At 41.1% G+C, this 26,979-nt stretch overlaps 1 protein-coding gene across 2 annotated transcripts in view; it reads left to right on the plus strand.

The window, feature by feature from the left end:
• Positions 1 to 26,979, plus strand: part of LOC126481589 (senecionine N-oxygenase-like) — a 59,307-nt gene that overhangs the window by 22,841 nt on the left and 9,487 nt on the right. For both annotated transcript variants that reach the window (XM_050105449.1, XM_050105448.1), the window contains 4 exons: positions 37 to 155; positions 2,984 to 3,161; positions 20,085 to 20,235; positions 22,133 to 22,296. In XM_050105449.1, coding sequence (XP_049961406.1) covers positions 37 to 155; positions 2,984 to 3,161; positions 20,085 to 20,235; positions 22,133 to 22,296 — 612 coding nt within the window. The remainder of the gene's footprint in view (positions 1 to 36; positions 156 to 2,983; positions 3,162 to 20,084; positions 20,236 to 22,132; positions 22,297 to 26,979) is intronic.

Here is a 26,979-nt window from a genome sequence, read left to right on the forward strand (position 1 = left end):
ATATTTTGTGGTGAGAAGCCATTTCTTTCTTCGCAGTTCCAGCAGCACGTGGAGAAGGTGAGCCCACGCGGCTCACGCTGGGCAGTGGAAGTCACCGACCTGCGGACACGCGGGTTGCACACCTACGAATTCGACTCCGTTGCTGTGTGTACCGGGTGAGATGCTCTGCGCAGTTTGCTACTTTTCAGTTGCTATATACAGCTTTTCAGTTGTGCTTGTGCGATTGCATTTTCCAGTGAGCCATTGTATTAACCGCCAATAAATCCCAGAATAGATGAGCTGTTTTAGCCTTTTGTGAGACCAAACAACGATACAAGAGCAAAGAGAATAAACACTGTAGTTAAGGCATGACATTCCGCTTTAGCTTAAAAATAACTAAGGCCGCAGAAAATTGTGAGATGAAAAGCATAGTTGGCTTACCACAGAAATCATGTTCAGGATAAAGGGCATGAAAGAGAAATGTAATAAAGTGTGATACAACCTCATAGAAAGATACCGTATATTACACTAGAGACCTACCTGCCCCAGTTTCGCTCTATAAGCACGAAGTATCTACCGCCTGCGACGAGCGACTTTATAATGTGTACAGAACCGGGAAACATACCGTGGATGCACATAATCAGATCTAAAAGCAATTATATTTATTCCTTTTGCAACTATAAATTCTGTGAGGTCAAATGAAGCTCCAAACAACAGTCATTTACATATACATAATTCCTATGCAAGTCACACGTAGTGAGAGGGTTCATACAACCACTATCAGACTATTTCTCGACCTTTCCACTCCCGAAAAGCAAGCATTCGGAGATGAAGGTCAGTGATTGAACATCCGTAAAAAGGTTTCGCCCCAACGAAAAACACCTAATGTTTTAGTGATAGGAACGCGGACTCATGGTACCCGTGACACTCTCTCCCCAGTTTGCGACAGTACAAAACAACCTACCGTTCTTTGCAGTTTTTCAATGTCCTCTGTCAACCCTGCCTGGTAAGTACACAATATGCGCAAGAATAATCCCGAAGGCTATGAACAAACGTACTGTTCGCAATGTCTTTCGAAGATTTGTTCAATCTTCTAAGTACCATGACGATTCTCTGTATTTGCTTTAGGAAGGGTTCGGATGTTGCACTTCATAATGGAAGCGAGAATAAGGAAAAATCAAGGTGTGCTTTTACGATTTGTAGACCTACATTGGACAATGCAAATTGGTCCAAGAAATCCTCACAAAAATGGTGTAAGCTGTAAGGAAAGACGGTTAATATACAATACATACAAAAACCAGGAGGAATCAATAAGAATTGAAGAATAAGAACGACTTACTCGGATTATTTTGTTAGCTCCATATTCTTGTTATTATTACAGTTATATAAGTTACCGCCATAGCTTTTTGCAATCACATTAAGTCAGTCACTTACACATTTTCTTTTAAGAAATTTTTAAAAAATTTATTTATCTATTTTTGTTATATTTTATATAATTACTGTAACAAGTTATAATACATTTTAGTTAATGAGTAGATTTTCACTTAATTGCATGGCACAGTACATACTCGTGAAATATGTGTGAAGGAGCGACATCTGACGAGTTTACGTCACAAACCTGTTTTGCATTTCGCAACTGCACTCTTGTTCGCTGAGAACAGGAACATCGTTCTCATTTTGACCCGGCCTGCACTGCATTATTATACCTGTACGACGCGATTTTTTGCATTAATCATATGAAAATAAAGTAAGGCTTCTGTAGTTTTATTCACGTGCACCTCAAAAATATTTTAACCACTAGTATTCTATCTACATTAAATTAGTGGTAATTTATTATTTTATAGTTGATTGTTTACGTACTACATGAATATGTAATAAAAAATGGAGATTCCTATTTAAAAAACGCACTTGATATGCGTTTGACCTATGGCAACGCCATCTAGCGTGCCAAGCATAACGCCATCTGGTCTCCCTCTTCTAGCTAGACAGAACTTATCATTTCTGACAACGCAAGCTGTTACAGCGTGAGTACCTGTAAATACCACATTAAATTGTTTACAAGAGGTATACAGGGTGAACATTAACAAAAGCGAAAAACTGCAGGGACAAATGCCTGACTGGAAATGGAAGAAAAGAGGCCCAATGAACATGTATCTGGAAATGGACAGTGTGTGCAAATGACAATAAATCGTCCCTGAACATAGTACAGAGTAGAATTGCATGCATGTCACATGTTCAAAGTCGCCTCCATGGTACTGCAGGTGAAAGGGATAGAACTGTGTACCATTCAGGGTACACATAATCGTACTTCGGCTTAAACCGTGTTTGCGGACCGCTTGCCTGGAGCTTGTACTAGGGTTCGGCTCAATATCTGTAGAATCCGGTCCTCCAACTATGGTGCAAGCACAGTTTGCCGCTTCCCTACGCGTCAACTATGTGAAAGGACTCATGATCACTCAAATGCCCAATAAGTGCTTGAAATGTTATGTGATGTGGTCGGTGTCTGTGACGGTACTTGCTTTGGTACAGCTGCGCTGCCTCTCGACCGATTTCGTCAGCTTGCCCGCACACAAATATCATCTCGGCTTGTTGTCGACTTGAATACCGGGCCATTCCGCTGCTTACAGGACGCTGCATCAATCACATAACCTGCAACACACGAGGAACACATGGCACGTGGTCAGAGGAAGTGTCATCTGTCAGTCAGCGCCATCTACTGTGGCAACGGTGCATTTCCGGACACATATTCAGAGTACCTTTCTCCTTCTCCAGTCAGGAATCCGTCCCTGTAGTTTGTCGGTTTTGTGTTGATGTTCACCGTGCATGTTTCAGTAGCTCTGTTTTGTTGTTTTTTTCTTGAGATATGGTGATTATGCACCGAAATCGGTAGTCTGGCTCAAGTTTGTTTGTGATCATTGACTGGAATTGCCGGGCGAATTCTATGTCATTCTCTTTCTTATCTAAGAGATAACTCTGGAGTGAGACATCCGGCCTCTGTTCGCAGACAATTCTGGTGTCCCAAGTACCCAGCGGTGGAGGGGCGCGACCTGTTCCGCGGCCGGCAGACGCACTCCCACGAGTACCGGAGGCCGGAGCCCTTCAAGGGCCGCCGGGTGCTGGTAGTGGGCGGCGGGCCCTCCGGCTTCGACCTCGCCCTCAACATATCGGCCGTGGCTGAGCAGGTACGGCACATCACTCCTGTACTACTCTGGCTTTGCTTATAGCCACAGTGAATGTAATTCAAAAAGTGTAATACCAGAAACTTTGTAGATTTGTCAACAGTCAGATGTAGGGGAGAAGGAGTGGGGAGGGGAGGCGGAATGGACTATAGAGTCAGAGAAGTCTCGGTCGTCTGATTTCGTCTGGAGGTGGTAGGGCGCGCTCAGGCTGACACCAGTTAAGCAAACCAATGTCTTTATGGTTTAGTAAGGTAGCAACTGTTGTCGCGAGCAAGTTGCGTAGACTGCCTATAAAAGTAAGTAAATTTGCTGCTCTATTGTAACTTTCCGGGCCGTTTACTGCTGGGGTAAGAATATCATATTTCTCTCTTCACAATCAACATTTATTCTACCTAAGTCACCGAGTTCTTAGCTATCTTTGTTTTACAATTCAGTAGTAAAAAAATTTAAACAGTGGTTACTGAATATTTTCTTAATACAAATGGGTATGGGAGGAAATGGTCTGCTTGTAAGGTCCATTCCTCCCCGGTCGTCTGTTTTCTTCATTTGACAAAACGGAGAGATATGATTGGTTCAGGAAAAACATGGAACAAGCTGTTGAATAGGTAATTAATAAAACGATGACCCATGGAAAAGCATCGAAACCATCTGTCGCGCCTTTGACTACATTAAAACGATACGTAGTAAGGAAAAATGGCAATCCCCTTTCAACAAATGACAAAACCTCCACAAAAAGTCAGTGTGTTTTCAAATGGTAGTAAGGTTTAGAACTTGTCATATACCTTAAGAATTTCAAAAGTTATATATTCTTCCACAACTCATGTATACAGTTATACAGCGGGTTTTTTGATGTTTCTTATTGTGTCATAAACGCTATTGAACGACAACCATACCGTGGTTATCGTGTTTGCGTACAATTGCAGTCGACCTGACAAAGTCAGGCTCACACGTCACGTTTTATTTAAGATTGGTGCTGCAACCATGTTGTAGTTAGAACAATATTGCATTGGATTCATATTGCAGATAACATGCTTGGTCATCACCTGGTTCACTGCCGGTATAATATTATGTTTCATTCCGTAGTATAAACACAAAGGTTAAAAACTGAAAAATAATTCATTTAAACTGCTCTTAGTGTGCAGAGAAACCGCTCGTTATCACGCCGCACTTGACCGCGCCGTTCGCTAACGATGTGGGTCGCTTTCTTATTACCTAACTGACGCTCTCCGGTGCCAAATGAGTCTTCCCACTTCAGTGGCTTTGGTGTTCTACCAGATTCACTCAGTTCATGACGACTGGCAGTTCCTTACCTATGAGAGTTTTCAGGATCTTTTCAACACTGACACTCAAGTGTAATGTTATGATGTCTATAATTTTGAAAAGTAATTATTAATTACTTAACGCTGAGTGAATGCGTGGCTCTTACATAGAGTGTGACATCCTCATGTTTGGAACGATGGCAAACTACATACAAAACCCACATATTCATAATACTGAAGGAAATCACAGATTATTTTTCAAAGTTACAGAATCGTGATATTCACCATACATTAAAAAAAAAAAAACATTCTATCAGATGTTAACAATTAGGTCGAGACTAAATGTGGACAAATGCAATAGATTTTTAGCAACCGGTTGTGGTTATTTTACAACAAAATGCCTTTTATGTAAGCTGTTGCACACAAGTTTGTGAAGGAAATACAACAGTTGTTCATGGCGTTGCTGAAGAAATCCATTCTACAGTTTCCACGGGAAGCTACACGTAAAGAACTCACCTCTCAAGGATCGTAGGATATTCAGGATTTGTGGCGACTGAAGTAGGAATGGTACCTTGTCTGTCCTCACGTCTCTAGAGAAAGTTGATTGACGCTGAGATTATAATCTCTATTCCTGTTTCCCATCCGCCAGACAGTTCCATTCATCTGATATTCCTGCCCCCAGGCCATGGAAACATCTGCCTTCTTCATCTACTGTTTCTTCGCCGAAACTAATGATGCAATTAAAGAAAAGTGACAGTGGAAAGCTGCAGATGACTAAAGTGCGCGTCATATATCTTGGCGGCCGAGTTTAGGTTCGTTCTGCGCATCTGACGTCACAAAACACAGTCAGCCAATGAACAGAGAACGACGTTGCCAGATCTCGACAGCAGTGCAGAGCACGGACGAGTGTCTTCAGTTTTAGAAATGTTCAGTCATAAATAAAGTAATAGAACAAAAGCAATGTCTTGATAGCAGACTTTCTTTTACAGAAAGTTTGGCAAAACCATTCTTTATACCAATTGCTTCATATTCTATTAATTAATTAAACCAAACAAGCAATAACACTCCTAATTCAGGTGATATCAAGGAAAGGTGTTTGTTTCAATCTCACGAACTGCTTTTTCGCAATAAAGAACAACGGTGTTTGTTTATTTCCTATTGTACTTCGACGAAGCTTGAGTAATTCATAGTCATACCAACAGTGTTTATAAGTAGTTGCGTGAGGTGTTAGAGTTCTCATGGCGTTACACTGTTTGATGAGCTGAGGTAGCGGAACGGTTAAGGTGTTGGGCTGCCAAGTGAAAGGTTATGAGTTCAAACCTTGTGCGGTGTGTAATATTTTCTTAATTTAAAAACAATATTGGAGTGCCTTACTTCACGAATTTTATTCGTTTGAATGAAATTTCTAGTGCTTTGCCTCTTCATTAACTTTTTCGCTGCTGCAGACACGTGCTCCCCGCATTCCGCGCTGTGCGCGATTTTGTCATCACTGCACTTCTCGCCAGTGCAGACACATGGTGTTCCCACTGCTTTGACACACTTATCATTCGATTTCACAAAAACTATTTGGCCAAAAAATCTGATTTTTACACGTCTTCTTGCCTGATACCTTCCACCCATAAACGACTTAATTTTGTTTTGATGTGCAGCATTAAATGTAGTAAACCACTGCACGAAATTTTGAAGAGTTTGCAGAGGTAAAAGTCCATAGCGTATACTTTCCGTATGGTCGATTTTAGTTGCCACAATGTTGAGAATGAAATGTGGACAAGATACCTAAATTTCATATAATATTTACTGTACAACAATATCTCATTTAATTTAAGTACCACATAGGTGTCGTATGTAATATTGAGAAATATTCCGTCTTTCGCGACTGTAATAAAAGTTTTATATACACACGGCGCGTTTGGCTTTATTTTAAAGCACTTCCATCGATGAAAGGTATGACACATACACAATGGTATTCATGTTCTATTCCTTGTTTTTGTTCCACAGTCGCAGTTTTACCAATGGTATTGAAATATATCCCTCTTCTGCAACTGTAATAAGCGACTTATTTAGACCAGACGCGTTTCTCTCTTTTGAAGCATCATAAGAGGACTGTATTTTGTGTCCTCCATTGACAAGTCACCTTTCGTAGTTTTGTGCTGCGGTAGCACAATATTCAACTTTTGTGTTGGCTCATCAGTGTTTTAGCAAATAAATGCTGTTTGTGTGTGCCACACACAAAATTATATTTGACATAGCTCTGAGCACTTCACTGACAGACGGTATATTCAAGTCCTAATGTTTTTGTAAGTCCACAGTTTTGTTTAATGTATTTTGTCTACTTCCTTTTGATTGATTGAAGTGCTTTAAAATAAAGCCAAACGTGCCCAGTGTAAGTAAAACTTTTGTTACAGTCGCGAAAGGTGGAATATTTCTCAATATTACATACGACACTTATGTGGTACTTAAATTAAATGAAATATATAGGTATCTTGTCCACATTTCATTCTCAACATTGTGGCAACTAAAATCGACCATACAGAAAGTATACTCTATGGACTTTTACCTCTGCAAACTCTTCAAAATTTCGTGCAAAGGTTTACTATATATAATGCTGCATAATAAGTGCGTTGAACATCGAAACAAAATTAAGTCATTTATGGGGGGAAGGTATCAGTCAAGAAGATAGGTAAAAATCTAATTTTTGAGCCAAATAGTTTTTGTGGAATCGAATGATAAAGAGTGTCAAAGCAGTCGGAACACAATGTGTCTGCACAGGCGAGCAGTGCAGTGACAAAATCGCCCACAGCGCGGAATGCAGGGAGCACGTCTTTGTAGCAGCGAAAGGGTTAATGCGGCTGTGGCGGCTTTGCGTCATGAACTGCGCGCTCCCCCCTACACGTAAGCTTGCGAACTATGCTATGCTATGGCGCTGCTTCTATTGGCACGTGCGTCGTGTGCAACTGGCAACGCAGCAATCTCCAGCGTCTGGGCGGGCATGCGCGAGGCGCCAAGATAAAAGAATTGAACTATAATAGACAGTAATTTAACATCCAATATATTAAAAACTAAGACTAACTGTGTGGTAGTGCTGTTACGGTGTTTTATGGAGTCCACTCACATTCTGAATCACATGTTAAGATGTCACGTTGCTGTGGGACAAATAAGGAAATGGGAAATACACCTAAATACAATGGAAGCTAAACAAGAATGTCTCCAGTCCCTAGAGAGAACAAGAACTGTTGAACTGAAATAAATTAAGAAAAGTTAAGAGATCAGTTATGAGTTACGAAATAAAATCACAAAGACAGTGGCAGATTGACGAAGCGTATCACATTGCTATCGCTAGAACTGCAATGCCAGAAGCTCGCGGTGCAAATGGTGTGACTGCACGTTAGCAAGCAACGTAGTTGCTTCACACATACTGTCAACAAAACATGCCAATCAAACAGGACTACCTTCACACAAAGATGATACCAAGGTAATGGACGATTCCCGGCGGGGTCAGGGATTTTCTCTGCCTCGTGATGGCTGGGTGTTGTGTGCTGTCTTTAGGTTAGTTAGGTTTAAGTAGTTCTAAGTTCTACGGGACTGATGACCATAGATGTTAAGTCCCATAGTACTCAGAGCCATTTGAACCATTTTTCTGATAATGGACGACAGTGCTTGTGTATCAAAACTGTGATAATTTGCACACTACTAGTATCCGCGATGTGAAGACATCCAGGAGATGCAGCCGAATGGGGTTAGAATAGTGATCTCAAACGCATACAAAACGTTTCCCATCGCCAACATGACCGGGGATGGAGGCTGCCACACACAGACGGAGCGGCGCGGCTTTTTGGACCACAAGTTGAGTGACCTGTCTTGGCCCCAGGTTTTGGAACAGGAAGGAATAAGTTCCCCTCAGTGTTGGCACGGATCCAACTTAAAGTCCAATATAATGGCTCCAAATCTTTTCGGATTTTCGCCATCTTGCATAATTTCTAAGTTAACCAACTGGTGAGTGTGAGAACTAATTCACACCCATCAGTCGATGGTTGTCCATCCAGGCAAGCCATGGGTGGTGTCCGTTGGCTAGTCAGAGAAAAGTTACAACATAAAATGATCGATTTATTTTAATGACCTTTAATTAACTGGCAGTCAAGTCTCCAATTCCTATCAACGAACTTGGAATTTTACGAGAAACTCTCTTTCTTTGTGTTGAGAACTGGTATGGACTGCCGTTGTCGCTTCACCACATGCATTGTATACCTTTGAAAAATCTCCGCATTACAGATCCACTTCTGGAGGCAATCTCCAGAAATGCAACAAATATTTCTCTCTCACCCTTGCTTCGTAGATCAACCCCAATAAACTAGCAATACTCTTCTTTGAACTCTCTTTAAAGTTTTGTTACTTCATGAATAGATGACTTTGTTATACTCCCAATTCTAACAGTAACTCAGGTTTAGGTAGTATTAGCTGATAATGAGCAATCATTACAAAGATTAATTCACAAACTGTCCAGATCCTGTACTTAACATACTTTATCTTAATATCTCGAGTAATAAGACGAAAGGCAAAACATTTACACCACTATAACATACTAGATGTAAAATACCCCTTCATAAAAAATAATAGAAAGGAATTACTTATTTTTTAGGACACACTACATCCTTAATAAAAGAAACGACCACTAAAAATAAACAAAAATGACTAAATCATATCACCAGCGCATAATCTTTGTATAGTAACAAACGAAACCGGTTCATGGTTAATTTTTCTTGATTCGGACACACTGTATCCTTTATAGAAGAAACGGCCTTTGACAATAAACAAAAAAGGTTAAATTATATCAACAGCACGTAATCTTTCTTACTAACAAACTGAACGGTTCATGGTTCATGATCCGAGTTTCAGGTTCCCTATCTATCGGCCTCAGAGGACAAAACCATATACATTTTAGAAAGATAGCATACTTTTCGATCGAATGTAAAAAATCAAAACGCTGTATAATGTTATGATAAAGGTTCAACACGCCACAAGACAAGTACCGTATTATTGTGTATATATTTTGAGGTAGCGTAGATCACTATGCGCAGATTGTTGTTGTTGTTGTTGTTGTGGTCTTCAGTCCTGAGACTGGTTTGATGCAGCTCTCTCTCCATGCTACTCTATCCTGTGCAAGCTTCTTCATCTCCCAGTACCTACCGCAACCCACATCCTTCTGAATCTGTTTAGTGTATTCATCTCATGGTCTCCCTCTAAGATTTTTACCCTCCACGCTGCCCTCCAGTTCTAAATTGGTGATCCCTTGATGCCTCAGAGCATGTCCTACCAACCGATACCTTCTTCTAATCAAATTGTGCCACAAACTTCTCTTCTCCCCAAACCTATTCAGTACCTCCTCATTACTTATATGATCTACCCAACTAATCTTCAGCATTCTTCTGTAGCACCATATTTCGAAAGCTTCTGTTCTCTTCTTGTCTAAACCACTTATCGTCCTTGTTTCACTTCCATACATGGCTACGCTCCATACAAATACTTTTAGAAACGACTGCCTGACACTTAAATCTATACTAGATTTCTATTCTTCAGAAACGCTTTTCTTGCCATTACCAGTCTACATTTTATATCCTCTCTACTTCGACCATCACCAGTTAGTTTGCTCCCCAAATAGCAAAACTCCTTTACTACTTTAAGTGTCTCATTTCCTAATCTAATTCCCTGAGCATCACCAGACTTAATTCGACTACATGCCATGATCCGCGTTTTGCTTTTGTTGATGTTCATCTTATACCGTCCTTTCATGACACCGTCCATTCCATTCAACTGCTCTTCCAAGTCGTTTGCTGTCTCTGACAGAATTACAATGTCATCGGCGAACCTCAAAGTTTTTATTTCTTCTCCATGGATATTAATACCTACTCCGAATTTATCTTTTGTTTCCTTTACTGCTTGCTCAATATACAGATTGAATAACATCGGGGAGAGACTACAACCCCGTCTCACTACCTTCCCAACCACTGCTTCCCTTTCATGTCCCTCGACTCTTATAACTGCCATCTGGTTTCTGTACAAATTGTATATAGCATTTCGCTCGCTGAATTTTACCCCTCCCACCTTCAGAATTTGAAAGAGAGTATTCCAGTCAACATTGTCAAAAGCTTTCTCTAAGTCTACAAATGCTAGAAATGTAGGTTTGCCTTTCCTTAATCTAGCTTCTAAGATAAGTCGTAGGGTCAGTATTGCCTCACGTGTTCCAATATTTCTACGGAATCCAAACTGATCTTTCCCGATATCGGCTTCTACCAATTTTTCCATTCGTCTGTAAAGAATTCACGTTAGTATTTTGCATCCGTGACTTATTAAACTGATAGTTCGGTAATATTCAAATCTGTCTGCAACTGCTTTCTTTGGGATTGCAATTATTATATTCTTCTTGAAGTCTGAGGGTATTTCGCGAGTCTCATACATCTTGCTCACCAGATGGTAGAGTTTTGTCAGGACTGGCTCTTCCGAGGCTGTCAGTAGTTCTAATGGAATATAGTCTACTCCGGGGGCCTTGTTTCGACTCAGGTCTTTCAGTGTTCTGTCAAACTCTTCACACAGTATTGTATCTCCCATTTCATCTTCATCTACATCCCCTTCCATTTCCGTAATATTGTCCTCAAGTAAATTGCCCTTGTATAGACCCTCTATATACTCCTTCCACCTTTCTGCTTTCCCTTCTTTGCTTAGATCTGGTTTTCCATCTGAGCTCTTGATATTCATACTGAAACGTCCCCTTTGAACAATTAAACAGGACTGTGCTTAAACTGACACACAATATTTTTAGCGCAACGCAATCTGACTTTCAAAAATCCCTACAAAAGAATGGCCCCGACTAACATTAACCTATACGTTTCACAAATCACTTACCTCACCAAAAATCTTCGTTACTCGAACTACTGCAATACAGCGAGTGCCACTACTGCCAGCTAAGTAAAAGATTCAAACTACAGAAGGCACTAACTACTGATAGGCATAGTTAGCAAATGAAAGATTTTAATAGAGAACAAACAATGTATTTACCTTAATAGTCATCAAAAGTCATAATATATACAGCAGTTCATGACATCTATTTTTACAAATTTCAAATCTCCGCCATTTCTGTCCCCACATCCACCACTGCTGGCGGCTCACCTCCAACTGCGCAACGCTATGTGCTGTTAACAGCCCAGCTGCCCAACTCTACAATGGCAGACAACAATGCAAACCAGCCACAGATTGCACACAGCACAGCCAGTGATTCTCACACAGAGTGCTACGTGGCGTTACCAATAAGAAAACCTAAACAGCCTACTTTCGTATCAGCCCTGTCAGTACTTGCAGAGTGATTGTTAGTGTCTAGTTCCGTAGAAAATTCCGAACTGTTGTCTAACAGGAGGTAAAGCCGATTAATTTCTTCGTCATGGTTTGATAGCCAATCTTCAAATTTCAAAGCTACTGACTTACCTTCTTTCTCTAAACTTATTTCAGCATCGTGAAATTTTAAGATTGCTTTGTATTCATTCAAAAAGTCTACTCCCAGTATAATTTCCGTCGACAATAATGGAACAATAAGAAAGTTCATAGAGAAGCTGTGGCTTTGGCAAAAGAATTCTAAATTGGTTTGTTGGCGTACATCTACACTTTTTCCAAAGATTGCACCTTGTAATTTAATCTTACGTAACGGAAGTGTGGGGCAATCGTTCGATATGTTGCATTTTCTAAAAGCTGTTTCACTAATTACTGAAATTGCACTGCCAGAGTCAAGTACTGCCGTCAATTTTACGTCATTTACAGTAATGTGAATCACAGGATATGCAATGTTGTTAAGTTTTACGTCGTGTTCCTGGAGTACGATGTCCCTAATATCTTCCATTTTTACGTAATTACTAGCTACGGCAGGTGCGTCGTCAGTTTCATAAGTACGTTTTGTGGCTGCCAGCGGTGTGAGTCATTGCCTATTGCCTCTTTGTTGGCGCGAGTCGTTATTGGGATTTGGAGACCTAACTTCTACAAATTCACTGTGACGAGAGGGCCCTGCCCTGTTTGAATCCCGCCAGTTCTGATGCAATTCTGGTCTGTCGTTACGATCACATCGTCTGTCGTCATGTCGGTAGTTCCTGTAGTTTCTTTCTTGTCGGTTAAGTGGTGGAGGATTTCTCCCTGAATCGAAACTGCACGCTGGACCGTTGCGTCTAAAGTTATTCTGTCTCCCGTAATAATATTTATTTTGGTTCCCATATTGTCTGTTTCTTTGATTGTCTCTGTGATAGTCATTACCGCGGAGAGGTGATCTTTCCCTGTAATTATTACCTCTGCCAACGGTTGTCATACGGGTGGTGTCTGTTTTGGTCACGATTTACGTTATAAGAATAGCCTTGTCGTGTATTATTTCTGTCATCGCGGAATTGTGACAGATGTGACCTGTAATTGTTGTGCTCCTGTTTTCGCATTCCGCGATTGTCTGTGTCAATTTCCAGTTCTTGTAACAGTCCCTGAAAAGCTTCAATCTCTTCTTTGCAACGTCCTGCTAAAATAATATGTCGTAAATGTTCAGGCAGTTTGATTAAGCAAATGCGGATGAGTTCTGAGGGGCTGTATGGGTTTGACCGGTACTGATTCTTCTGCAACATGTCTTCAAAATATTTCACAAGACTGGAAAATTCAGATTGTTCGAAATGTTTCACCATTATGATGCTATGTTTTACTCGGTCTTGTGTAGCTTGAGACCAATACGCTGAGAGGAAGGCATGATAAAATTCTCCTTCACTGTGACAATCGTGAATGACCGATCGCATTCTTACAGCTGGTTCATTCTCCAAGTAGTCACAAATAAATTCTAACCTGTGCTCCAATGACCAGTTGGGAGGAAAACAATGAGAGAATTGATGGAGCCATGCTTGTTGATGAATGTCGTTGGCAGAATTCTTAAACGTTTAGAATGTACGTGTAGTAATGAACAGCTTATAGTCAAAATCATCATGTCGGCGAGTAGCATATCGGTCATTGTTATGTCGTGTCGGTGGTTCCATCTCAAAATCCAACGCGCCTTGCCAATTTCTTTCATAATTTCCGAAATGTCCTGTGTTATTATTTTGTGGTTGTTCCGTATTTCTGTGTCCCTCTTCCCATACTGGAGCGCGAGTGTCCTCTGAAATATGTAATTCTTGTATTACCTGCGTCAACTGATCTTGTACTTCCCGGATTTCTCTTTTGTTCTGTGTATTGATTTGATTTTGATTTTGTTTGAATTTTCTAATTTGTTCATACTCTTCTGTGTCAGTGAAGGCTACAGGTCTTGTGTCATTCATATCATCATCTACCTTTGTAGATAAGTTAGTGACCTGATCCGAAAGTTCGGCTACTTTCTCCGATAGTGAACACATTTCCTCAGTGTGTTTTTCTGAACCAAGTTTCAGAGTGTCCATTTGTGTTGAAATCGAATCTACTGTGTCCTTCAAGTTTTCCTGAGTTTTTGCAAGTTGCGTAACCGAATCGGCAGATGCAACTGAGTCACTTTTAGCCCACAACGTCTCATGATTTTCATGAACAATGGTTTGAAGTTCTTTTATGGCTGCTTCGTGATTCTGTAACGCATTTTCATGCCGCGAAAAAATAGGTTAAAATTGCTCACAAATTTGTGTTTTTATGTCATTACAGACTTTCTGACATTTCGATTCAATGTTATGTAACTCAGTAGTTAAATCTTCACGTGTTTGTTCAAGTGTGGTGTCTAACTTTTAAAGATTTTGTTCCATTGTGTCTAACTTTTTAAGATTTTGTTCCACTGTGTCTAACTTTTTAAGATTTTGTTCCACTGTGTCTAACTTTTGAAGATTTTGTTCCATTGTGTCTAACTTTTGAAGATTTTGTCCCATTTGTCTCTGATTTTGTTCCATTTGTTGCATTAATTGCAATAATAATGTATTAGTGTCTGGAATCTGTTTCTCTATGCGTTTTTGCAGTGCATTTTCACCGGCAACATTCACATTTTGACAAGCAGAAAATGTGTCTTGACTCATTTGAGAAAACGGTGAAGATCCAAAACCTAAGTCTACAGTATTTGCAGTATTGTGTTCTGTCATTTCGGATTCCTGAGGCGAGCTGTTGCCGACCGATCGATCGATAATGCTTCCTTGTTCACTACCTGTTTCACTGTCTACACCATTATTTGCCGCCCACTCCATTTCCCTATGCACAATTACCAAATTACTACTTCGAATGTCTGTTAATTCACTACACAGTGGTGCTGATAAGCTACGCTCGTCGTCACTATTATTTCTCAGTTTACTTTGAAACCTAGTGTTACGTTTTTCACACGCCATTATTGTCACAATATTTCACACGATAACACAGAAAAGCACAATTTGAAGAGCAAAAATAAGAGAACATAGCACTGAAAATAATATGTAGTTAATTGTGAGCGCAGCTGCGAAATACTTGGTGCAAATCTACATGCATGCCACAACTGTTTTACTGTAAAACAATGAAAGACTGCAACTACAAAGGAGATTCTCTCTACAATTATGCACTAGCAATAAACAATAGCTACACTAATCACACAAACTACAAGGAAAAAATCAGAAGATTCCAGTGAGTTTTCCTGGCAGGGTCGCCATATGAAACGTACCCTTTGAACAATTATACAGGACTGTGCTTAAACTGACACACAATATTTTTAGCGCAACGCAATCTGACTTTCAAAAATCCCTACTAGTGAATGGCCCTGACTAACATTAACCTATAAGTTTCACAAATCACTTACCTCACCAAAAATCTTCATTACTCGAACTACTGCAATACAGCGAGCGCCACTACTGCCAGCTAAATAAAAGATTCAAACTACGGAAGGCACTAACTACTGATAGACATAGTTAGCAAATGAAAGATTTTAATAGAGAACAAACAATGTATTTACCTTAATAGTCATCAAAAGTCATGATATATACAGCAGTTCATGACATCCGTTTTTACAAATTTCAAAACTCCGCCATTTCTCTCCCCACATCCACCACTGCTGGCGGCTCACCTCCGACTGCGCAACGCTATGCGTTGTTAACAGCCCAGCTGCCCAACACTACAATGGCAGACAACAATGCAAACCAGCCACAGATTGCACACAGCACAGCCAGTGGTTCTCACACAGAGCGCTACGTGGCGTTACCAATAAGAAAACCTAAACAGCCTACTTACAATACAAGTGGTTCTCTTTTCTCCAAAGAACTCTTTAATTTTCCTGTAGGCTGTATCTATCTTACCCCTAGTGAGATAAGCCTCTACATCCTTACATTTGTCCTCTAGCTATCCCTGCTTAGCCATTTTGCACTTCCTGTCGATCTCATTTTTGGGACGTTTGTATTCCTTTTTGCCTGCTTCGTTTACTGCATTTTTATATTTTCTCCTTTCATCAATTAAATTCAATATTTCTTCTGTTACCCAAGGATTTCTACTAGCCCTCATCTTTTGACCTACTTGATCCTCTGCTGCCTTCACTACTTCATACCTCAGAGCTACCCATTCTTCGTCTACTGTATTTCTTTCCCCCATTCCTGCCAATTGTTCCCGTATGCTCTCCCTGAAACTCTGTACAACCTCTGGTTTAGTCAGTTTATCCAGGTCCCATCTCCTTAAATTCCCACCTTTTTGCAGTTTATTGCCCCGACAATATTCTTCCAGCATTAGACAGTGAGTGCACTTACCGACCGCCAACAAATTTTAAATGTAATTTGAAGCCTATATGAAACTTGATTTCTCTGACAAACCCAAAAAAATTGTTAAAAAATTATCACTTACAAGATATTTCAATGCTCTTGCAGTAAAACTTTAGCATCAGAGATGAAATTTTAATTTATTGCTTGTTTACTGCTACCTCTATTCGCAAAATATTTTTCATGCCAAATTCACACGTATCACTAAGTACCTGCAAAATTACATAATTCATGAGATATGGCACTGAAATCATTGAGATGCTGGAAAAACTAGCTCTTGTATAAAACAGAGCACACATTATCGTCACTCTAATCATCCGTTGTTTTTCATAATGGGAATACATAGAGACCTCCAACTAAGTATAAACATGATTTCAAACCTTTTCTAAACTTCTTCTTCCTTACATGCTTAACGTCGAATATTTAATACATTAACTCATTTGTAAGGAAATTAGTCATCTGAAGCTGTTTTGTACGTGAAAGCTAGATTCTTTAAAAGACTGGGGGTTTACTGGTTTAGGACTACAATGAAATCCAGTAGGTTTTCCCAAATTTCCATACGACATTGAAGAACGGAAATAAGAAAAAAGAAAGGTTTCAGACTTTAGTAACAAAAAAAATGGCTCTGAGCACTATGGAACTCAACTGCTGAGGTCATTAGTCACCTAGAACTAAGAACTAGTTAAACCTAATTAACCTGAGGACATCACAAACATCCATGTCCGGGGCAGGATTCGAACCTGCGACCGTAGCGGTCTTGCGGTTCCAGACTGCAGCGCCTTTAACCGCACGGCCACTTCGGCCGGCCTTTAGTAACAGGTTTATAAGAAGAAAGCCGGTTATACAAGAGCAAATTGGATACATCAATTAGAATGGGACGTACAAATATTCCGCAATGAAATTCATGTGGCAGCCAAGAGGTCTAAGGCCATTACTATGGCCAAAGAAAGGACGAGAAGACGAGCAGCGTCAATCAGTGCACAAGTTTCTCAAGAGTTTGAACTTCCTGATGCTTGACGGAAGAAGAATCGTGTCATGGGCTTTCGGTTCGTGATGTCAACGTGATGTTTCCGACCACGAATGATTTGACCGAGGGTTTTCCAAGTGTCAAAGGGAGCCGCAGCTGCGGTGGAGGCTCTGACGACCGTTTTGTAATAAAAATGTCCCTTCTCGTTTCATCCAGGTTTAGGGCTGGCTATGCACATAATAACATAACCAGGTTTAATTGCTTTTTTTACGTTTTCATCTTTATACTGCAGCGTATGATAAACTTCTTTTCTTATTTTATGAATTTTAATTTCTCTATAAGTTTTTTTGTAAGAAAGTCAGATAGCTTAAACATCTTAAATCCCCCAAATCGCTATAATTCTTATAGTGACTTAACCTGTCGTATCTTTTTCCTCTTCTTTAAAGAGGCAGGCCCATGGAATCTTTTAATTTCAATTACACCATTTACTGTTTCCTCCATTTTTTCCAACCTTCGACACTGGTCCCGCGCTGCTGGTTAGGAACATTTCACGTTTCAGCTGGCATGCTAGGATTTTCCATCCATTGGTTTGACTATATAGTAGCAAATTTCATGACCTTTTCTTTACTGGACGTTTCTTCCACTATTATCATCCACGCTTCAGCAACACTGTTTGTACGAACATCTACCACGGCAGCACACATGCAGCAAAACAATAAGACTTCTTCTCTATCCCTGTATTCCACAGTTAATCCCAGGTTTCGTATTTACTTTCACAGACAGCCGAAGTGAAAACTGCAAACGGAAAGGTATGTTTCGAGGACCACTGTTTTCATAGTTTTAATTTCAGTAATTTCTAACTAGAAACCAGAGGTTTCGATGGCTACCTAAGCATCTCGTCTTTCAGTCCAGAAAAAAATCTTTCAGTGTATATTTACTTATCACGGAGCAAAGTAAATAAAACAGGAAATACGTCCGTCTTCTCTCATTTGGTTCCGTTGTCAATGTGTGTGGTGTAGAGCTGTTTGAATTGTTTCGATCGTCAAATATCCGCTCCACAACAAGAGGTCATTTTTCACAGGATTTTCTCCACTTCTTCGCAACTATGCTCCAGAATTCTTTTGTCAGGAACACATTCATGGTCATTTTTGAAAAAAACTGTTACCTTCTGTTAATTTCTAAATATCTTCGCTCAACTCAATCTTCAAACTAGTGCCAGGGTTCTGGGTCGTCCCAGTAGCTCCGTTCCTTGCTTTAAACTATGTAGCCTTGGAATTCTCATAATCCGGCATATCTGAAACGAAATCTAAACCTTTATGTTTCAACTCTTCAAAAATCCTCTAAAATTTAGAAAACAAGCGCCCTTTGTTCTTCGTGGACTCTTTCCCTGCAGTTATGCATTCGTTTCTTAAGCAACACATCCGCTTATTCAGTAGGGCAAGACTGTTGCCGTCCAACCGAGATTTGCCATTTGCATTTTTTTTAAAATTACACACCTTATTGCACATTCGGCAATTAAATTACAGTGCCCAGACTAAAGTTATGCATCAGCGAAGAGCTTTTTAACTACGATGCACTGAGGCCAAAAGTAGTCCATGTTTATTGTTAAAAACGTACTAATGACGTAGGATGAATTGTAAATATTTTTACAAATACTCTACGTGTCCACCAGCAGCAGCACGAACAACACCTAGACGATAGCTAAATTCGTCATAAACTTTACAAAATGTAACTGCTTTTACAGAAGTTGGGGCAGCTCTTATTTTATTTCCCCCTTCTTCTATGTCATGAGATAAAAGGGAGATGAACACACTTTCCTTCACATATCCACACAAAAAAAATCGCTAGGGGTATGCCTGACGATCTTGGGTGCCAAGAGTGCAGGATAGTGTCTCAGGGGTCCGTGCGTCCTATCCAGCGTTGAGGCAGACTCACTGAGAAACCGACGTATATTGTGGCAGTATGGTGGAAATCGTCCTGTAGTTGTGGAAAAAGCCAATTCTGCAGCGTTTGAAGATAGTTCGTTCCAGTTACTGTGTTTTCCTCAGAAAAGAAGGGACCATACATTTTTTCACGAGAAATGACAAAAGAAACTCTTACCTTAGGTGAGTCTCTTCTGTGCGCAACAGTGTCACGAGGATTCTGGAGTCCCCATAAGTGCACTTTACGTCGGTTTGCTTTACCGCTCACATGAAATGTTATTTCATAACTGAAAATTAACCGTGGTAAAAATGTGTCGTCTTCCATCTTTTTTAGCTGAGCTTTACTGAAGTCAACCCGTTTCTTTTTACCACCAACCCGAAGAGTTACGCTAATTGTACTCCGTATGGTTTATAGACCCAACGACGCCGTAACACTCATAACACTCACCAGACAGTTGTATGGAGCATTGCCAGTTCTCTACTTCAACGGCGAGTAGACTTTCGTGGACTCCACCCAAACGTTCGCCGAATTCTTTCCATGACGTCATCAGAAGTGCGAGTTCGACTTGCACTCTCACCTTTGCACAAGCACCCTGTCTTCTCAATTTGGGGATACCAACGACGAATATTTTTGGGTGCAGGTAGATGAATTCCAAAACGCCGAAGAAAAGCTCGATGGGCCGAAATAACTGACTCATTCTTTGCAAACTGCAGCAAACAAAACGCCCTCTACTGAGCGGACACCATCTTACTTTCGACTGATTGCAAACTGAGAAGACACGGAGACGATTATCTAACGGTGATTTGCTGAAACTCTAGGCCCGCCTATTCAGACAACACACTTTGTTTCAGCCGTTTTCTCCCTCTGATAGTGGGCTAAATCTTGGTACTCTAGACACTGTGTCGCGTAAAACTGGTTTCCTGTTATGAAACGGAAATGCACTTTCTGTCACGCGTAAGTTGTATAACTATTACAATTTCTCCCATAACATTATTTTTTATGTACTACTCTATGCAAAACAACATTAAATGTCTTTCTCATAATTGTGATATTTTTTATCCAGGTAATCATCAGTTACCATCCAGAAACTGCTCAGAAAGGCCAGTTCCCCGATAATGTCATCGAGAAACCGACGTTGGTATCTCTGTCTGAGTACGCTGCCACTTTCGAAGACGGGACATCCGCAGAGATAGACGATGTTTGTTACTGCACTGGTGAGTGTCGCAGTATGTTTCTGTCATCTGTACGTTTCTCAGGGCGATCAGCTTTCGTTATAATCAGACAAAGGAAATTTGAATCTGATTCGAAGCACTCGCGGAAAAATTCTAACAAATTCACCAAATTTACACGCAAGATAAAAATGCTGTTCCGAAAAAGAGACTTAAAATTACTTGATTAATGGTATAGAATTGACACTAAGGATACAAAAGGTGAAGTGATAGGTTAGACGTGTACTTTATAATACTAATAGTGCTAAACTCCACGTCAGACTTGCCATTGCTAAAATACACCATTTTCCAAGAGATTCATAATGAAGGAAACCTATTTCGCACATTATTCTTGACGTTTGGAATGGCCTGAATATAGTTAGGTTATATAGAAACACGGCAACTTCGAATATGTATAAAGGTAGCACACCAACATTACGATGAACATATCTCTTCGTGATTGGCCTTCTTTAGGTCGTCTGTATACATGTTCGTCGGAGGATAACCGCATACTGACATGCCTTAATTGATATGAGACGGTTCTAAAGTGTAAAATTGACATAATATTTTGTTTTTCTTAAGTTTTCAAAAAGGTATGAAGATTAGCACATCGCTAGATGTGACAATAGCGAAATTCCTGTGTTTTTTTCCTGAATCCGCTATAAATATGACATAATTCAACTAATAAATTCTGAAGGTGGCAGGGGTAAAACATAGGGAGCGAGAGGCTATTTACAATTTGTACAGAAACCAGATTTCAGTTATAAGAGTCGATGGGCATGAAAGGAAAGCAGTGGTTAGGAAGGGAGTGAGACAGGATTGTAGCATATCCCCGATGTTATTCAATCTGAATATTGAGCAAGCAGTAAAGAGAAGAAAAGAAAAATTCGGAGTGAGAATTAAAATCCATGGAGAAGAAATAAAAACCTTGAGTTTCGCCGATGACACTGTAATTCTGACAGAGACAGCAAAGGACCTGGATGAGCAGCTGAACGGAATGGACATTGTCTGGAAAGGAGGATATAAGATGAACATCAACAAAAGCAAAACAAGGATAATGGAATGTAGTTGAATTAAATCGGGTGATGCTGCGGGAATTAGATTAGGAAATGAGATACTTAAAGTAGTAGTTGAGTTTTGCTGTTTGGGGAGCAGAATAACTGATGATGGTCGAAGTAGAGAGGATATAAAATGTAGGCTGGCAATGGCAAGGGAAGAGTTTCTGAAGAAGAGAAATTTGTTAACATCTAGTATAGATTTAAGCGTCAGGAATTCGTTTCTGAAAGGTTTAGTATGGAGTGTAGCCACGTATGGAAGTGAAACGTGGACGATAAATAGTTTGGACAAGAAGAGAATAGAAGCTTTCGAAAAGTGGTGCTAAAGAAGAATGCTGAAGATTAGATGGGTAGTTCACATAACTAATGAGGAGGTATTGAATAGAATTGGAGAGAAGAGAAATTTGAGGCACAACTTAACTAGAAGAAGGGAGCGATTGGTAGGGTATATTCTGAGGCATCGAGGGATCACCAATTTAGTATTGGAAGGCAGCGTGAAGGGTAAAAATCGTAGAGGGAGACCAAGAGATGAATACACTAAACAGATTCAGAAGGATGTAGATTGCAGTAGGTGCTGGGAGATGAAGAAGCTTGCACAGGATAGAGTAGCACGGAGAGCTGCAGCAAACCAGTCTCTGGACTGAAGACCATAACATCAACAACAACTAACTACAAGTTAATTCACCCTCTATCTGCATTTTCCACCCCTAATATTGATAATTATGATTATACACACAGTCTCACAAGAAAATTCGGTGAATGGCAATAGCGACTCACAGAATTACAGTTCACTGCATATTAACAGTCCTGAGTGACAATGCTGAAAGACTCTACTTTTTGTTTCGCAGGATACCGGTACAGATTCCCATTCTTGACTCCGGAGTGCGGGGTCACTGTGGAAGACAAGCATGTGCGCCCTCTGTATCACCAGGTGGTGCACATCGACCGCCCGACGATGGCCTTTATCGGTGTGCCGTACTACGCCTGCCCTTGCATGCTCTTCGATGCGCAGGTGGGTTACAACGCCACAAAATGTTACTTACCTTGCCTCTTACACTGCTGTGCATCAATCTAAGATATAATTTTCTCTTTTGAGTGATTAGTCTATCTGTGTAGCCCATGATACACTATGTGATCAAAAGTATCTTGACACTTGGCTGAAAATGACCTAAAAGTTCGTGGAGGCCTCCATCGGTAATGCTGGAATTCAATACAGTGTTGGCCCACCCTTAGCCTTGACTGTCGCAAGCATACTTTCAATCAAGTGCTGCAAAGTTTCTTGTGGAATGGCAGCCCATTCTTCACGGAGTGCTGCACTGAGGAGAGGTATCGATGTCGGCCGGTGAGGCCTGTCATGAAGTCGGCGTTCCAAACCATCCCAAAGGTGTTCTGTAATATTCAGATCAGGACTCTGTGCAGGCCACTCCATTACAGGCATGTTATTGTCGGGTAAGCACTCCGCCACAGGCCCAGCATTATGAACAACTGCTCGATCGTATTGAAAGATGCAATCGCCATACCTGAATTGCCCTTCAATAGCAGGAAGCAATATGGTGCTTAAAACATCAATGTAGACCTGTGCTGCGATAGTGACACACAAAACAACAAGGGGTGCAAGCCCGCTCCATCAGAAACACGTCCACACCATAACACCATCGCCTCCGAATGCAAATTTTACTGTTGGCCCTACACACGCTGGCAGATGACGTTCACCAGGCATTCGCCACACTCACACCCTGACATCGGATCGCCACATTGTGTACCGTGATTCGTCACTCCACACAATGTTTTTCCACTCTTCAGTAGTCCAATGTTTACACTCATTACACCAAGCGAGAGGTCGTTTTGCATTTACCGGCGTGATGTGTGGCTTATGAGCAGCCCCTCGACCATGAAATCCAAGTTTTCTTACCTCCCGCCTAACTGGCATAGTACTTTCAGTGGATCCTGATACAGTTTGGAATACCTGTGTGATGGTCTGGATAGATGTCTGCCTATTACAAATTACGACCGTCTTCAACTATCGGCGGTCTCTGTCAGTCAACAGACGAGGTTGGCCTGTACGCTCTTGTGCTATACGTGTCCCTTCATGTTTCCACTTCACTATCACACCGGAAACAGTGGACCTAGGGATATCTGGAAGTGTGGAACTCTCGCGTACAGACGTATGATACAATGACACACAGTCACGTGACCACTTTCGAAGTCCGTGAGTTTCCCGGAGCGCCCCATTCTGCTCTCTCACGATGTCTAATGACTAATAAAGTCGCTGATGTGGAGTACCTGGCGGTTGGTGGCAGCACAATGCACCTAATATAGAAAACGTGTGTTTTTGTGGGTGTCCGGATACTTTTGATCACATAGTGTATCATGATATTAACTAGCTTAACAAGTAGTACACATGTGGTAACTGCTTTTAATTTTACGGAAGAATTGTCTTGCTTGAACTGGATGACTGTGATTGTGCCACTTGTCAAGATAGTCGTTCTTTCTTCAAGACCGAAATACTCTTGGAAACAGCAGTTCGCGTGCGCTCTAGTATTAGAATTCGCTGTCTAGTAGTAGTTCTCTGCTGCGTTGTTGCTGATTATGATGTGAGGTCAGTTGTGTGACCAGCACGTGCGTTCCCCTTGCTGTTACAAGAGCGACACAGAGGCCGAAAGTAGACTGCGCTACTTGTATTGTTAGCACACTGTACAAAATGTTAGTCATACCTTAAAAGCGCAAACTGGTCGCACGGGGGCGCTGTAGATGGTGTTACCATGGCAGTGAAGTGGTGTATATGTGTTAGTCAGATGTTTGCAATGTGTGCAGTAAGGTGGGTGGACGTGCAGACATGAGAGGGCGGCAGAATGGAACTATTATGTTTGGACGTGCCCATTACCAAACCCATGCGTTGGTGTCAAAGCGAACCGCCTTATTTGTATTCAAGGAATGATGAACCAACCGCAGCCATGCAACGTGGCGTAAAAACTGTGATCTTGAAGTGTTGCTAACCGAAAAGGGTTGGAGACGAGTGTCACTCTCTAACTCGGCAGGAATTTCGGCTGTCAGTGAGTGCATGTGAATCTCGTTGCGAAGGGAACTGCACGCAAAGGAAATTTGGAGGTATTTCGCAACATTCCATGCCACACAGCGGCACATAACTCTGCATGTCTTCAGTGGGGATATTCACTGAGCATAGGATAGCAGTAAGTCCATATATAGATGGCGGTAGTATCGCATACACTACATATGAAAGTACAATGCACTGGTGGAGTGGCCATCTGTACTCAGGCGACTCACAGAATAAGGTTTCCGGAGTGATTATGGTCGCAAGACAAGAATTAATAGCCTTTGAACGCCGAATGGTAGCTGGAGCTAGACGCACGGGCCATTCCATTTCTGAAATCGTTAGGGAATTTCACAATGTGAAGAGTGTGCCGAGAGTACCAAATTTCAGTCACTACTCCTCACCACGGACAACGCAGTTGCCGATGGCCTTCGCTAGGCTGCTCGTCTGCATAGAGTTGTCAGTGCTAATAGACAAGCAACACAGCATGAAATAACCGGAGAAATCAATGAGGGACTCACGTCGAACGTATCCGTTAGGACAGGGGCACAGCAAATGACGGACGTGTGTGCCTTTGCCAACAGCACGACATCTCCTGCAGCGCTTCTCCCGGGCTATTAACCATATCGGTGGGACGCTAGACGACTGGAAAACAGTGGCCTGGTCAGATAAATCCCGATTTCAGAGGAAAGAGCTGATGGTAATGTTCCAGCACGGTGCAGACCCGACGAAGCCATGGACCCCAGACGTCAAAAAGGCACAGTGCAAGCTGCATGTGGCTCCGTAATGGTATGGGCTGTGTTTACCCAGAATGAACTAGGTCCTCTGGAAGTTCGGCTACGTGGAGACCATTTGCAGCCATTCATTGACATCATGTTCCCAAACAACGATGGAATTTTAATGGATGACAGTGCACCATGTCACTGAACCACAGTTGTTCGTGATTGGTTTGAATAACATTCTGGACAATTCGAGCAAATGATTTGGCCGCGGAGGTCACCCGACATGGATCCCATTGAGCATTTTTTTTTTCAGGCATCAGTCCTCTGACTGGTTTGATACGGCCTGGCATGAACTCCACTCCTGAGCCTACCTCTTCATCTCAGGGTAACACTTGCAACCCACGTGGTCAATTATTTACTGGATGTATTCCAACCTCTGTCTTCCTCTCCAGTTTTAGCCTTCTACGGCTCCCTCTAGTACCACTTAACTCGTTCTCTCACGTCCTAACAGATGTCCTATCAATCTGTCCCATCTCCTCGTCAGTGTTTTCAACGTATTCCTCTCCTCTCCGATTCTGTACTGAGCCGTCTCATTCCTTACCTTATCAGTCCATCTAATTTTCAACATTAGTCCGTAGCACCACATCACAAATGCTTCGATTCTCCTCTGTTGCTGTTTTCCCACAGTCCATGTTCCACTATCATACATTGTCAGAAATTTACTCCTAAAATTAAGACCTATGTTTAATAGTAGTAGATTTCTCTTAGCCAGGGATCTCATTTTTGCCTGTGATAACTTTTGATGTTCTCCATCCTCCATCTGTCACTGGTTATTTTGCTTCCTAGGTAGGAAAATTCCTTAACTTCATCTGCTTCGACCATCAATTAGAAACTTAAGCTTCTCGCTGTTTTCATTTCTGCTACTTCTCATTACTTTCGTCTTTCTTTGATGTGCTCTCAGCCCATAATCTGTACCGTTCATTCCATTTAGCAGATCGTGAAACTCTTCACTTTCACGGAGTGTAGAAATATCATCAGGGAATCTTATCATCGATGTCCTTTCATCTTGAATGTTAATTCCGTTCTTGAACTTTCCCTTTATTTCCGACATTGCTTCTTCGACATACAGATTGAGCAGTTGTGGCGAAAGACTACATCTCTATCCTTGTCAGCTTAAGTACTTTCATGATTCATCAGCAAAGTTAACTACTAACACGATGAACATTCTCGTCCCATTTTTATCGTCTGTTCCGGCAGCTTTTTAAAGGATAAAATTTACTGCCACGACACTTCCCGGTCACCGGTAACAGGCTGGCTATCCTTGCTTCCATACCTCTTTTGTTTTATACTGTTTGGAGCAGTGACGCACAGCACGGATACGTTGTGAGTTGTAATATAAATTATTCCTTCCACCACACATTAACCCGAGCTCTGAATACAGAGCTTTAACCAAAAACACTGAAAGGTGACATTCAGGTTCATGGAACAGTCGAGCCCAACTAAACCCTGTACTTAAGGAAAAATCGGAGTTTCTTACTAACTTTGCTCCTGAGATATGAATGAAAAAGTAATAGTAATTATCTGTGTTTCAACAAGCTACAACATTACAGAGTTAATTTCGTTCGTCGTATTCAGTGTTTTATCAAAGCCAGAAATTATTTAAATAATATTAAACAATATTGCTTATTTAAATCATGACGTAGACAGTTAATTAAGCAAAAGTTCATGAGGCAATGAAGTCTTTTGTTTAACATTATACTGGAGACAGTTCTTTGCAGTAAAAAAGTCAACGTAGTTTAGATGTATTCGTAGCATGAGTTCGGCTACATGAGTGGTTTCCATCGTTTCCGAGACCCTTACCCCTGAGTGTAATCATGTGTTAGTTAGTACCCCCAAGCCCCACCCCCTTCAATTCCCTTCA

The sequence above is a fragment of the Schistocerca serialis genome, chromosome 5 (assembly GCF_023864345.2).
Source record: "Schistocerca serialis cubense isolate TAMUIC-IGC-003099 chromosome 5, iqSchSeri2.2, whole genome shotgun sequence".
Lineage (NCBI taxonomy): Eukaryota > Metazoa > Arthropoda > Insecta > Orthoptera > Acrididae > Schistocerca > Schistocerca serialis.